This window comes from Ailuropoda melanoleuca, chromosome 11, assembly GCF_002007445.2.
Source record: "Ailuropoda melanoleuca isolate Jingjing chromosome 11, ASM200744v2, whole genome shotgun sequence".
Taxonomy (NCBI): domain Eukaryota; kingdom Metazoa; phylum Chordata; class Mammalia; order Carnivora; family Ursidae; genus Ailuropoda; species Ailuropoda melanoleuca.
Genome location: NC_048228.1, coordinates 67,894,490 through 67,906,629, shown reverse-complemented (window position 1 = coordinate 67,906,629; position 12,140 = coordinate 67,894,490). Strand labels below are relative to the sequence as shown.

Below are 12,140 nucleotides of genomic sequence, written 5' to 3'. Positions count from 1 at the left end.
CTGCTTTTTGTTTATTTGTTTTGTTTTTTAGATTCCACATATAAGTGAAACCATATGTAATTGTCTTTCTCTGATTTCACTTAGCATAATACCCTCTAGGTCCATCCATGTTATTGCACATGGCAAGATCTCATTTTTTTGGAAAAATTTTATTATTTGAGAACGAGAGAGAGCACACAAGCAGGGGGGAGGGGCAGAGGGAGAAGCAGGCTCCCTGCTGAGCACGGAGCCTGACAAGGGGCCTTCGATCCTGAGCCCAAGGCAGATGCTTAACCGATTGAACCACCCAGGCGCCCCAAGATCTCAATTTTTTTTTTTATGGCTGAGTAATATTCTACTGTGTGTGTGTGTGTACCACATCTTTATTTATCCTTCTGTTGATGGACACTTAGGTTGCTTCCCTGTTTGGCTATTGTAAATAATGCTGCAGTAAGCATAGGAGTGCATAGATCTTTTCAAATTAGTGTTTTTGGTTTCTTTGAGTAGATACCCAGTACTGGATCATAGGGTAGTTCTATTTGTAAGTTTTTGAGGCATCCCCTGTACTGTTTTCCACAGTGGCTGCCTCAGTTTACATTTCCACCAGGTGCACAAGGGTTCCTTTTTCTCTACATCCTCACCAACACTTGTTTATCTTTTTGATTCTAGCGGTTCTGACAGGTTTAAGATGATACCTCAGGATGGTTCTGATTTGCATTTCCCTGATGACAAGTGATGTGGAGCACCGTTCTGTGTGGCTGTTGGCCATCTGGACGTCTTCGGAAAAATATCTGTTTGGGTCCTCTGCCCATTTTTAATGAGATTATTAGGGTTTTTTGGTGTTGTATAAATTCTTTATATATTTTTATATCCAGCTATATTAAATCTCATCTTAGCTACAGCCATTTCTTGCTCTAGCCTGTTGAGAACTTTCTGGATCCTATATCGGCCTATAAAATGTTAAAGGAACTTCTCTTGGCTGTTACTTGAATGTTTGATAATCATATCTGGCTCTTCCACTCAAGTTACAAATAAAAATTTGAGACATAGATGAGAATTAAATCTCAAATCACAAATACTTAGAAAATAAAGAAGTTTTAATATGTGGCTGCTCTACTCTTTTTTTTAAAAATTATTTTGTAGAATTGTACTTGGATCTGCATTGCAGCACCCATCAATTAGAGGTTCTGGTCATTACACAGTCCTTAGACGGTGAGTCTGATGACCATGACAGAAAAACTTTAATTCACATTCAAAAATAAAAGAATTTTAAGTAATTATTTTTTCCAAAAAATAGCTGATACAGATTTATTTATTTTTTATTTCAGAAAGGATTTACACCAGCTGCCCCGGTTCATAGCAATAAAGAAGATCCAGCTGCCCAAACGAATTTGGGATTTATCCATGCATTTGTTGCTGCCATTTCAGTTATCATCGTGTCTGAACTGGGTGATAAGACATTTTTTATAGCTGCCATCATGGCAATGCGCTATAACCGGCTGACGGTCTTGGCTGGGGCTATGCTTGCCTTGGGCCTAATGACGTGCTTATCAGGTGAGTGTGCTTTTCCTCCTCATGGCTTTACTGAATTAAGGAGAAAGCATGGTATGGGGCATTGAGTCACTGACTCATTGAGCTAGCTAGTTAGGTATACTTCCATTGACAGAGTTCCAGAATTTAGTAAAACAGAAAATGGTGTCAGTTACATACATTACTAAAAACCATGTTGTACTTTTAAAATTAAAATTTCAGCCATTCATAGCCAAGATCCATACTCCTCATTTATTCACTAGTTTTTTAATCCTTGGTTTGGCTGTGTATATGTACCCTGGCTTTTTCTCTTTTCAGTCCAGACAACCTTCTATCTGATCTCTTAGAAATAGGACTCAAGTCACAACAGAGGATTATAGATTGAAGGACATTTCAAGGACGTGTTTGAAAGCATTAACTGTTGAAGGACATTTGGTAATCAGTAAACGAAGAGTCACTTTTGGTTTGTTGTGTTTGATTAAGCTGTTCTACCCCTTATAATAAAGGGATGAAATGTTCTTAGATTCCCAGTTTGTGTTACTGTTGTATAGGCTTCGGTTCTTCAAAGAATTAGACCACGGGAAGGTAGACCTAACACTAAATAATGAAGCATAGTTGAGTCTGATTCAGAAGCCACCCCAAGCCACCTAGCTGGGTGGAAAACTGAGCTTTCCCCTGAGAGTCAGACTTGGGTGGGAACCTGACTGCCACACAGTGGCCTATGGCCTACTGCTAAGTTCCTTAACCTGCGAGCCTCAGCGTCCCCATCTGTGGAATGGAGCCGATAATGCCTCCTTCCCTCGTAGGGTCTCGGTCTGTGTGAAGTGTTTCGGGTGCTCAGTCCTTCACCCCTCCGCGTCTCTCTGACCTCTCACGGAAGCTAGTTCTTCAAGTACGGAGCAAGTTTATGATGCCTTGATTGAGGACCCCAGTATCTTAGACCCCTTCTTTGCTGCCCGAGGATAAAAATATTTTTCCATAATGGGGAAATGCACCATGGAAAGCTGGGTAAAAGGCGCATCCTTGTAAAGGGGACAAAAGGTAACCGAAGAAGGGATGTGAGAAAGGGGGGAGCCTGACTGACTCCTTAACCACAAGCACGTTTTCAGGCAGATGAGTTTTAAGAAAGAGTACCAATGGAAGTCAAACTTTGGGAAATGGACTTCTTTACAAAGCATTCATCCGGGTCCCCTTGTGAAGTGTTTGCATATCCTGGGAGTCCATCAGTCGCAGTTTGGAGATTGTGTGCTTGTGGTCTTGCCCCATTGAGACGCTAGCGGAGGGCTCAGTATGCTAGGCAGGCCCCTCATGTCGCCGGGGGTTCGCTTAGCCTTTCTGTGTCATGCGACAAGGACAGTCGTGTGCCGTCCGTCGATGACAGTCCCGGGTACTTCGGAGCTTCCTTCTGCTGCTCTTCCTCCTCCTCATTGCCTTTCTCCCAGTTCACTCCTTAGCCACTTGTAATCTGATTTCTGCTTCTGACACTTTGGAAAGGCTTCAGCTCTCCTTTAATTAGAATTCAGTTTTCATTTCAGCGAACCCCCTCGGAACACATTCTTGGGCATTCCCACCTTTTTATTCTCTTGGCTTCTGTGACCCCTGTGTTTATAGTTGTTTCTGTCTCTCTGGGAAAAAATTTTGTGCCATTGAGTATTCATATTCCCCACAGTTTTATTCTTGGCCCATTTCTCCCCCTTCACGCTAATGTCCTTATGCTGAGTGTTCTCAGTTTAATGACCTGAAAGTCAGTGAGTCCCAAATCTGTCTTCACTTCAGGTGATTTTTCTTGGGACTTCTACAGTGCCAAGATGTAGGACCAGGACATGTGTAGCTGCCTTCTGACTTGTTGCAAAGTCCTTGTTTAAAGAGAAGTAAGTAACATCTCACTGTTCCCAGAGCAAAAGTGCTTGATTGTGAGGGAAAGTTTCCAAAGAAAGAGAAAATAGAGGGACTGTAACCAAAAGTAGTAGTTACAATGCCAGGTGGTTTTTTGCTCTTTCTGGAGACGTGAGGCAGAAAAGATGGCATTGTAAGTGTCCGTAAGTATCAAGGTTTTTTTTGGATTATCTGAAGATAGAAGGAAAACCGAGTTTAGGAGATTTAAAAGAGGTTTGCTACATTCCATTCTTAAATTTAAACCTTTTTACGGAAAATATTTTAAATTTACAAAGTTGCAAAAATGAAACAGTACAAAGAACACCTATATACCTTTTTATCTAGATTCACTGTTAACATTTTACCTCATTTGCTTTAGCGTTTGTGACCTGTATCTAAATAAAATTATGCATGTTGGATGTACATATATGATTTATATATTTATAGATACATGTGACATATACATGCTATATCTATAGATACATTAAGTACGTACGTATATACATAATCTTTTATATGTGTATAAATATATACATATTTATAACATGGATAAAGCGATAACATGCTTTACCATTACTCCTTTGGTTTTGTCAGTAGACCTGATACCCTCTGTAGCAGTGCTTCCCCTCCCGTAGACGAGCGACTCTAGGTCAGGTATTACATTTGGTTCTTTTTAGTCTTTTAATCCGAAGTACTTCCACAGCCTTTTCTTGTGTTTTACAATATTAACATTTTTTTTTTTAAAGAATACAGCCCCTCCCCCTTTAATAGATTGCTCCTCAGTTTGTTTTCTCGTGATCAGATTAAGGTTGTGGGTTCTTGACTAGAATAGTGCATAGGTGGTGTTTGTCCCTCTGAGACTACCATGTCTGGAAGAGCATGACGTCCATCTGTCCCTCATTGATGTCAAGATTTCTCTTGTATGTGGTCTCTTTCCCTGCATATAATATGCAGTCTTTTTTTTTTTTTTTTTAAGATTTTATTTATTTATTCGACAGAGATAGAGACAGCCAGCGAGAGAGGGAACACAAGCAGGGGGAGTGGGAGAGGAAGAAGCAGGCTCATAGCAGAGGAGCCTGATGTGGGGCTCGATCCCAGAACACCGGGATCATGCCCTGAGCTGAAGGCAGACGCTTAACTGCTGTGCCAACCAGGCGCCCCAATGTGCAGTCTTTACAGAGACGCTGTAAGACAGTGCAGATACTCTGTCCCTGATGTTTAGAGTGGATGATTCTCACCTGATCTCAGTGTTGCCTTCATGACTGCAGAATGATGACTTTCTGGTTCTGGGGCCCCACCCCCGTTTCCCTCGGGCCCCGGCACACCGCACTAACAAAGAGCTCCTTCCCATGCCGCGGGCTTGTCTATGTGTGGTCACTGTAAACAGGGGAATTCATTTTTTCCGTGAGTTTTAATTAATTACTTAACTATATTGCTTAAATTGTCCCAGATTCGGCTGGTGGGAGCCCCTGCAGGCTGGCTCCCGGTCCTTGTGTTGTGCTCCCATCGTTGTTCTGCTCTTGCTTACTTTCCAGCCCTATCTGCCCAACCCTGGAACTAGCTGTTTTCCTGAGGCGGCTTTTCAGGAGGAATGCTGTTAGAAACCAAGATCTGCGTGGAAAGTGGGCTCCTTACTGAGATGTCTTTACTTCACGGCCTTCCCAGTGGCGAGAGCTAGCAAATCTGTGTTGTGTTTGCACACGCATATATGCAGACATACATGTTCACACATACCATTAGAACACAAACACACAAGCATAGATTTGATGTCTTCCTAAACATGATTTTAAAATCTTCAATTTCGTAATGTAGCAACTTGGGAATACATTTGATGTGGTTGTGCATCTGATGTTCAGGCAGATTTTAAGTGTGCTCATTTTATAAAAAGAGCATGTGAAGTGAAGAGTAATTGCATTTGTTATGTATATGGAAATGTCCTCTGGCCTTTCCTAAGATTTAAATACTGAACTAACTGATAATACTGGTGTAAGTGTGCTTTCACAGTTAGGATTTGGGTTCTTGATATGGTTCTAAGTATAGTTTTTTGTATGACTTATACAGTTGTCCTCTTTGTAACAAAAGGAAAGAATGGTACTGAATACATTTGAGTCTGTTGTAAATGTTATTTTAATATATGTATAGGAATTATTTTCTTATATCAGATATACTTACTCGAAGTAGTTGAAAAGGAACAGAGTTTGAATCCCACATATCATGAGAATCTTTCATGATTCTTCACTATAGAAGTTCGTAATTTAAAGATTTGTGATGAAATATCACTTACTTACGAAGGTGGTATAGCTTCCAGGTTTTAAGATCTCAGGATCCTTAGAGGGCATCAATGTTAACTTTCTACCTAAAGTACTGTGCCCTGCGTGACCTGTGGCGAGCCAGCCCCTGGCTGACTGTCTGGAGAGGAGTTCGTGATCTCCCTGTGTAGTATGTGCCGTCTTCAGCTAGACCATCGAATTCATTATATTAGACCACTGGCTTGATTGAAGGATCCAAAGTTGATGGAGGGAAAGAAGTGGGTGATTTTAAGGTTTCATATGTATTAGATTAGCTTCTCATGTGAGCCATTTTTCCTTTAGAACCATGTTGTTTTTTTTAAGATGTATTTGAGAGACAGAGAGATAGAGAGCGCACACAGGTGGGGGAGGAGCAGAAGGAGAGAGCGAATCTGAAGCAGACTCCGCGCTGAGCACAGAGCTAGACACAGGGCTTGGTCCCGGGACCCTGATATCACGACCTGAGCCGAATTTAAGAGCTGGCCGCTCACCTGACTGAGCCACCCCGAGAACAGTCTGCGGGCTATTGTGATGCACTCGGATTAACTGGGCATACTGCTGCATTTTCTTCCAGTTTTGTTCGGCTACGCCACCACAGTCATCCCCAGGGTGTATACGTACTATGTTTCAACTGCGTTATTTGCCATTTTTGGCATTAGAATGCTGCGAGAAGGCTTAAAGATGAGTCCAGATGAAGGTCAAGAGGAACTGGAAGAAGTTCAGGCGGAATTAAAGAAAAAAGATGAAGAAGTAAGTTTGGCAGTATTAAATATCGGGACCAGGAAAGCACTCAGCTAAGATTCAGCACTATCCAGAGGTCCTTCGGTGGCCACCCCTAGCCGTGTGATGTGTGTGGGCTGCCAAAAAAGCAATGTTGTGCCTGGTGTGCGTTCTTAGAGCTGTGTGTGATCGGACTCCGGGCGAGGGGCAACGTGGTAGGGAAGGACGCTGGGCTGAAGGTGGACCTCGTGTGACCAGGCTCCTCAGGTCGTGATTATGAGCTCCCGCGAAGCAGGAACTGTACTTGGTACTTTACGCTTCTTCCCACAGCATTTAGGAGAGTGAGCAGTAAATACTGATTTTGTTGCGGAGGAATGGAAGAATTGAGAATAGTGTTTGTTGTTGTGGGAGAGTTCAAAAGAAAAGTTTGGGGTCACATAATTTTAGTTTCTTGGAGCATAGTCCATAAAATTTAAACACTTTTTAAGAGAAAGATTAATTTTGTACTATTTTGATTTGCTTCCTGGGATTAATGTCTCTCTCTCTCCCCCCTTTTAAAATTTAGTTTCAACGAACCAAACTCTTAAATGGACCAGGAGATGTTGAAACGGGTGCAAGCACAACAATACCTCAGAAAAGATGGCTGCATTTTATCTCCCCCATCTTTGTTCAAGCTCTGACATTAACGTTCTTAGCAGAATGGGGTGATCGCTCACAACTAACTACAATTGTTTTGGCAGCTAGAGAGGTGAGTACAGCTGCTTCTGTATTAATAGTAAAACCAAGTGTAACAATGTTACTTTGCTCCAGAGGACCCTGGACAGTCTGGGCCAAGCTTCATATGCTATACTGTTCTAGACCTAATAATCCTGATTCTCTTTAAAATGGCCTGTCTCCACTTTCTACAGTCAGGTGGCATCCTGTGTCCCAACTGAATTGGCGTCTTTAGATTTCTCTTGTTGACTCCTCTTCCCTTCAGTTTTGCCGAAATGATACCGTGGCAGTTTTCTTGACTCGGTTTTGTCTTTTCTTAGAGCTTTAGTGTTGGCGGGGATTACTTTACAAAATATCATTCAGTGGAAAATTAACAACAGCCTGACCATCCAGTGTCGGAGAAGTTAGTTTACTTATTTACAGATTTCTGTGTAGCTCCGGGAATATTCATTCACTCCTCGGCAAACAGAAGACTTCAGGAAACCGAAATGTTCACAGCGCTTGTCTCTGGGTAGTACAGTTACAGCTGACTTGCTTCTGGGTATACAGTTTCGCCGATCTTAGTCCCTGAATACTAAGACCTAGAATGGTAAGCTAGAAGAGATTTCTGATCACTTTGTCCACTCCTTTGCTCTAAAGATACAGAACCTGAGCCGCAGACACTGGGCGACTTGTCCAAAGCTAAGCTAGTTGGTAGCAGGGGCAAGGACTAGAAGCGGAGGCTCTCTGCCTTATAGCATTTTCTTCTCTATCTTTATAGTTGTGAGATACCACTTAAATGTCACCGTAATGGCTGTGCCCTCCATTATTCTTGATTTCTAGCCTTTTTTTATTGGCTTTCAGATTGCCAGGATTGGGACTTGAAAGTAAGTGACCTTTTGGTGGTGGTGGTGATGGCGATAATGGGGGTGGTTCTGCCAGAGTGAGCTGCCACGATGGTAGAAATCACTGCATTTTTCTTAATACTGTCATCTGTGTGGCACAGAGTGACTTGTGAAAGGTCCGGGTCCACTATCCTTCTGCGTCTCCTTGGTCCTGCCGCCTTCTGGCAGGGTGCTGTGTGACCAGGTTACTGCGCCGTTTCATCTGAAAATGGGGCATTGACCTGCTTCGTGGGGTGCTTGTGTGGATGAAACGGGTAATGCACGTGGGGGGCCCCTACAGCACCGTAGCCGCTCGCCGGGCTAACAGCGCCGTGCGGGTGCGTAGTGAGCTCTTCAGGGGCAGAAATACAGGTTGTCTTTGTTCCCTTAATGTTCCTAACTTTTTGGATATTTTTTATGTAAACCATGCTGAAATGAAGTTCCGTTCGTCTTAGTCTGAACTTTATTTCTGCTTCCAACACTGTGCCCTTTGAGATGTTAATTAGGTACTAAGCAAAAAAAGGGGGGTATGAGAGGTTCCAGGGTCAAATAAATTTTGCAAATAACAAAGACTGAAAACTTCTGTATTAAAGGAACTATTTAATTTTACTTAATCCAGTGATTTTTCAAGCATCATTCTCAAATAGGATGGCCCCATCCTCCAGGATGCCGGCTTGGAAGTTCGAATACAGAGTCTGGGCGGCGCAGTCCCGCTCTGTCGCCGTGGACGTTTCCCGGTCCCCACAGCAACCTCCCTATCCCCCACTTCACAGGAGAGCAGGGCTCCACTTCTCATTGCCCCCTCTCGGTGGCAGTGCTGTCCCTGCTGCATTCCGGATCCCCGCCCTCTACGTCCCCCTCACTCAGTGGCTTCAATCTTAGCCCCTCTCCCAGCCCAGTTCTGTGAAGGAGAATTTTCGCAGGCATGAGTTTTTCTCATCTAAAAGAGTTTTACTCCTTCCCTCAATTCCACTTCTCTGCCAGATGCCACCCTCTCCCTTCCCTTCCCCCTGTCTCAAAAGGCTCGGCTCTGATAGGAAACGGGAGTTTGTCCATTTTTTCTGACCCCTATTTTCTGATCTCATCAGAACTGCTCATGTGGGGCTGTGAGCTCCCTGCAGCCACCGACTGGCCCCACAGTGTTCATCTTGGCAGGCTCGTTGCCTGGCCGCCTCCGCAGTCTTCCCTTGGGTGTTGCTTTCTTTTGTCTGCATTCTCTCTCGGGGTCATTCTCTTCAGTCCCATAGTTTATTCACCATTGAACTCAACGGACTCCTGGACTTCTCCACTTTTAACTCCTGTCAGCACCCATAAACCCTTTCTTCACTTCTTCCACTAACTTTTTAAGTCATGTTGGTATTAACAGTTCATCCAGAGAATTATGGGTGAGAAATACGGATGGCATGCCTGATTTTTCTCTTCCTTAACACCTAACACTTATCGCTAAGGTTTATCAATTATGCCTCCATAATTTCCCCAACCTACCTACTTTTCTCTGCTTCCAGTCTCCCACCCCAATCCAGGCCATAGCCTCTCCCATTGACCACCTTGCCTTTAATTTTGTTCCCTTCCAGTTCCTTCTCTGCGCTAGACTTTTAAAGCATAAACCTGTTCTGTGACCCTCCAGCTAAAAACCAACCAGTGTCTTAAAGTCTAAATTCTAAGCTTATAGATACGGTCCTTCATGAGCTGACCTCTACCATGTTACGTTCTATGTTAACAGATTCTGCAGTTGTCTCTTATTGGGGGCCTGCTGCCTTCTAGTGTGTTCTCTCCTCCACAAAACAAAGTCAGATCGTCCTGCTCGTTCTTCAGGGCTTTCTTTTCCGGAAAACTCTCACTGGTCTTCCAGTCTGAGCACCTCCAGTTTGTGCTGGTAGCAAGCATTTAGTGAATGAATACTGTGCTCCTGGCGCTGAGTTAAAGCTCGGAGGACACCGTGGAAAAGGCAGGCAGGGTCTGTACTGTAAAGGCTTGTCTTGTTTCCTCAGCAGAGCGGACACTTCCCGAGGGGAGAGATGTCTAGGTGGAGTCTCATCAGCACTTGTCACTTAAGAGCTAGATATCACCTGTGAATGAAGCGTGACAGCTGCTGAAAGGCTGTATCAGGGTTATCTTGATCCTAGAAATGTTTCTGCTACTTTTAGCTCTATTCCTAGATATAACTGGAACATATTCCTTCAAGCAGCTATTCCACTTTTCATAAGTTAGACACTTGAGTTTTAACTGTTTTAGGCTTTATTGTTGTCAGTCTGCATTTTCAGTGACTAACAGTTGTCAGGTAACTATTTCAACTGCTTTTAAATTAACGTTAGCTATACTTGCTTCCAGGACCCGTATGGTGTAGCAGTGGGTGGGACCGTGGGCCACTGCTTATGCACTGGATTGGCAGTGATTGGAGGAAGAATGATTGCACAGAAAATCTCTGTCAGAACTGGTAAGTCTTTGGTTTTTTATTTTTTTCAATTTTATTATTTTTTTTTAAAGTAGGCTCCACGCCCAGCATGGAGCCCAACTCGGGGCTTGAACTCACCCTGAGATGGATAGGTGAGCTAACAATCAGATGCTTAACTGACGGAGCCATCCAGGCACCCCTTTTATTTTTTAAATTACAAAGAAAATACTGTTTTAACTTTTAGAAGTACTAAGAGAAGGGGGAGTTCGTGCTAAGTTTTTACTTCTGGAGTACACTCGGTCTCTGCAATGATGATCTCTTAGAGGTCTGGTTCATTGCCCCTGCTACTGCAAACATGGACTGTTTTTCACATACATAGATGTTAGTAAAATACAAATTCATCTAAAAGCCTTACCAGATTTATAGTCGCTTTTTATCAATGTATTTGAGTAAAAAAATCATCATGCTGGAAATAAAATTTCCTGGCCTTCAAAGTGTGTTTTGTAAGATTGGAATTTGTAGGTGGAGACCGTTATGGATTCCACTGAAAATTTCCTGTGTAGCTGAGAGAGCCTAAAAATGGAATAAGAGAAGTTTCTCTGCCTGTCAGAGGCTGTTAAACATTCTTTTTAATAACTGGGTTTTAAGAGGAGTTATAATTCTGTTGTTGCCTGTCAGCGCTATCTCAGTTTTAATACTCTCATTTCTTGAAATAGTGCTGGAGAAGCAGTGGATTATTACTGTACAGTCAGGCGTATTGAGCACTCTTTGCTGTGGAAGTGGGGTTTGAGTGTTTCTAATTTCTTTTCAAGGTTAGCTCACAAGATTGGAAGAGTAATGGGTAACATCTTAGCTCCCCCATAGAGGAATTTTGTCTTATTTCACTTATTTTCTCTTCTCTTACAGTGACAATCATAGGAGGCATCGTATTTTTGGCGTTTGCATTTTCTGCACTGTTTATAAGTCCCGATTCTGGTTTTTAACAAGCCATTTGCTCATTTGTATTTCGTTTAAGATAGGTAACTCTTGTGTTTATGTACATAGTGTACATTATAACTAAAAGTGACGGAAAGACTATTTTGTAGCATTGATTTGTGAGTTTGACCCATTTAATGAAAGTATTATGTCCAAAAGAAGTAATCATTGATTGTATTTGCAACATGGATTTTTAAAAGAAACCTGATATCCTTATAAGTGTGGATTTTTCTTTTCTCCAGCACAATTATGTTAATATGGTCACTGTTTTTTAGTATTTATGGATTTGGGTTTTTTTTTTTTTTTTGGTAGGAGAGGGTATATACATAGAACCATTGTACAATGGGGTCTATCTTTGATTTTCTTTCAAGCACTGACCCCTTTAATGAGGAAGAGATATTTTCTCCTGGATCACTGAGTGTTTTAAGATATTTGCCTTAAAATTTTTCTTGGGGTAGGAATGAATTTTTAGCTTTTAAAATACTTCCTTAAGCCAGAAAGCAGTTGTAATCAATCACAAAAGTAATGTATTACTGTTATGACATGACAAGAATTGTTTGCGAGGTCCATTCTCCCTCCCCCCCTTTTTTTTAATTGGGTAAGTAACCCAATATAAAAACAGTCAATATTTGACAATATGGAATTACTAAATTAAAAGAGAATACTATGAGTGTATTCATATTTTTTCTATATTGAATAAACAATGTAACAGATACAGTGTAAATAAAAGTGGTATGACCAGAGCTTGTTTTCCCTTGTGAGTTTGTAACATTTATCAAAGTAGTATTAATATTTATAGAC

The 12,140-nt window shown here is 42.0% G+C and overlaps 1 protein-coding gene across 1 annotated transcript in view; it reads left to right on the top strand.

Moving 5' to 3' along the window:
* TMEM165 (transmembrane protein 165) overlaps positions 1 to 12,082 on the top strand; it is a 22,571-nt gene extending 10,489 nt beyond the window's left edge. Inside the window, exons 2-6 of the mRNA XM_034671788.1 lie at positions 1,308 to 1,533; positions 6,247 to 6,422; positions 6,958 to 7,140; positions 10,301 to 10,406; positions 11,271 to 12,082. Of these exons, the coding sequence (XP_034527679.1) occupies positions 1,308 to 1,533; positions 6,247 to 6,422; positions 6,958 to 7,140; positions 10,301 to 10,406; positions 11,271 to 11,347 (768 nt within the window). The 3' untranslated portion in view covers positions 11,348 to 12,082. The remainder of the gene's footprint in view (positions 1 to 1,307; positions 1,534 to 6,246; positions 6,423 to 6,957; positions 7,141 to 10,300; positions 10,407 to 11,270) is intronic.
* Positions 12,083 to 12,140: the final 58 nt, after the last annotated feature.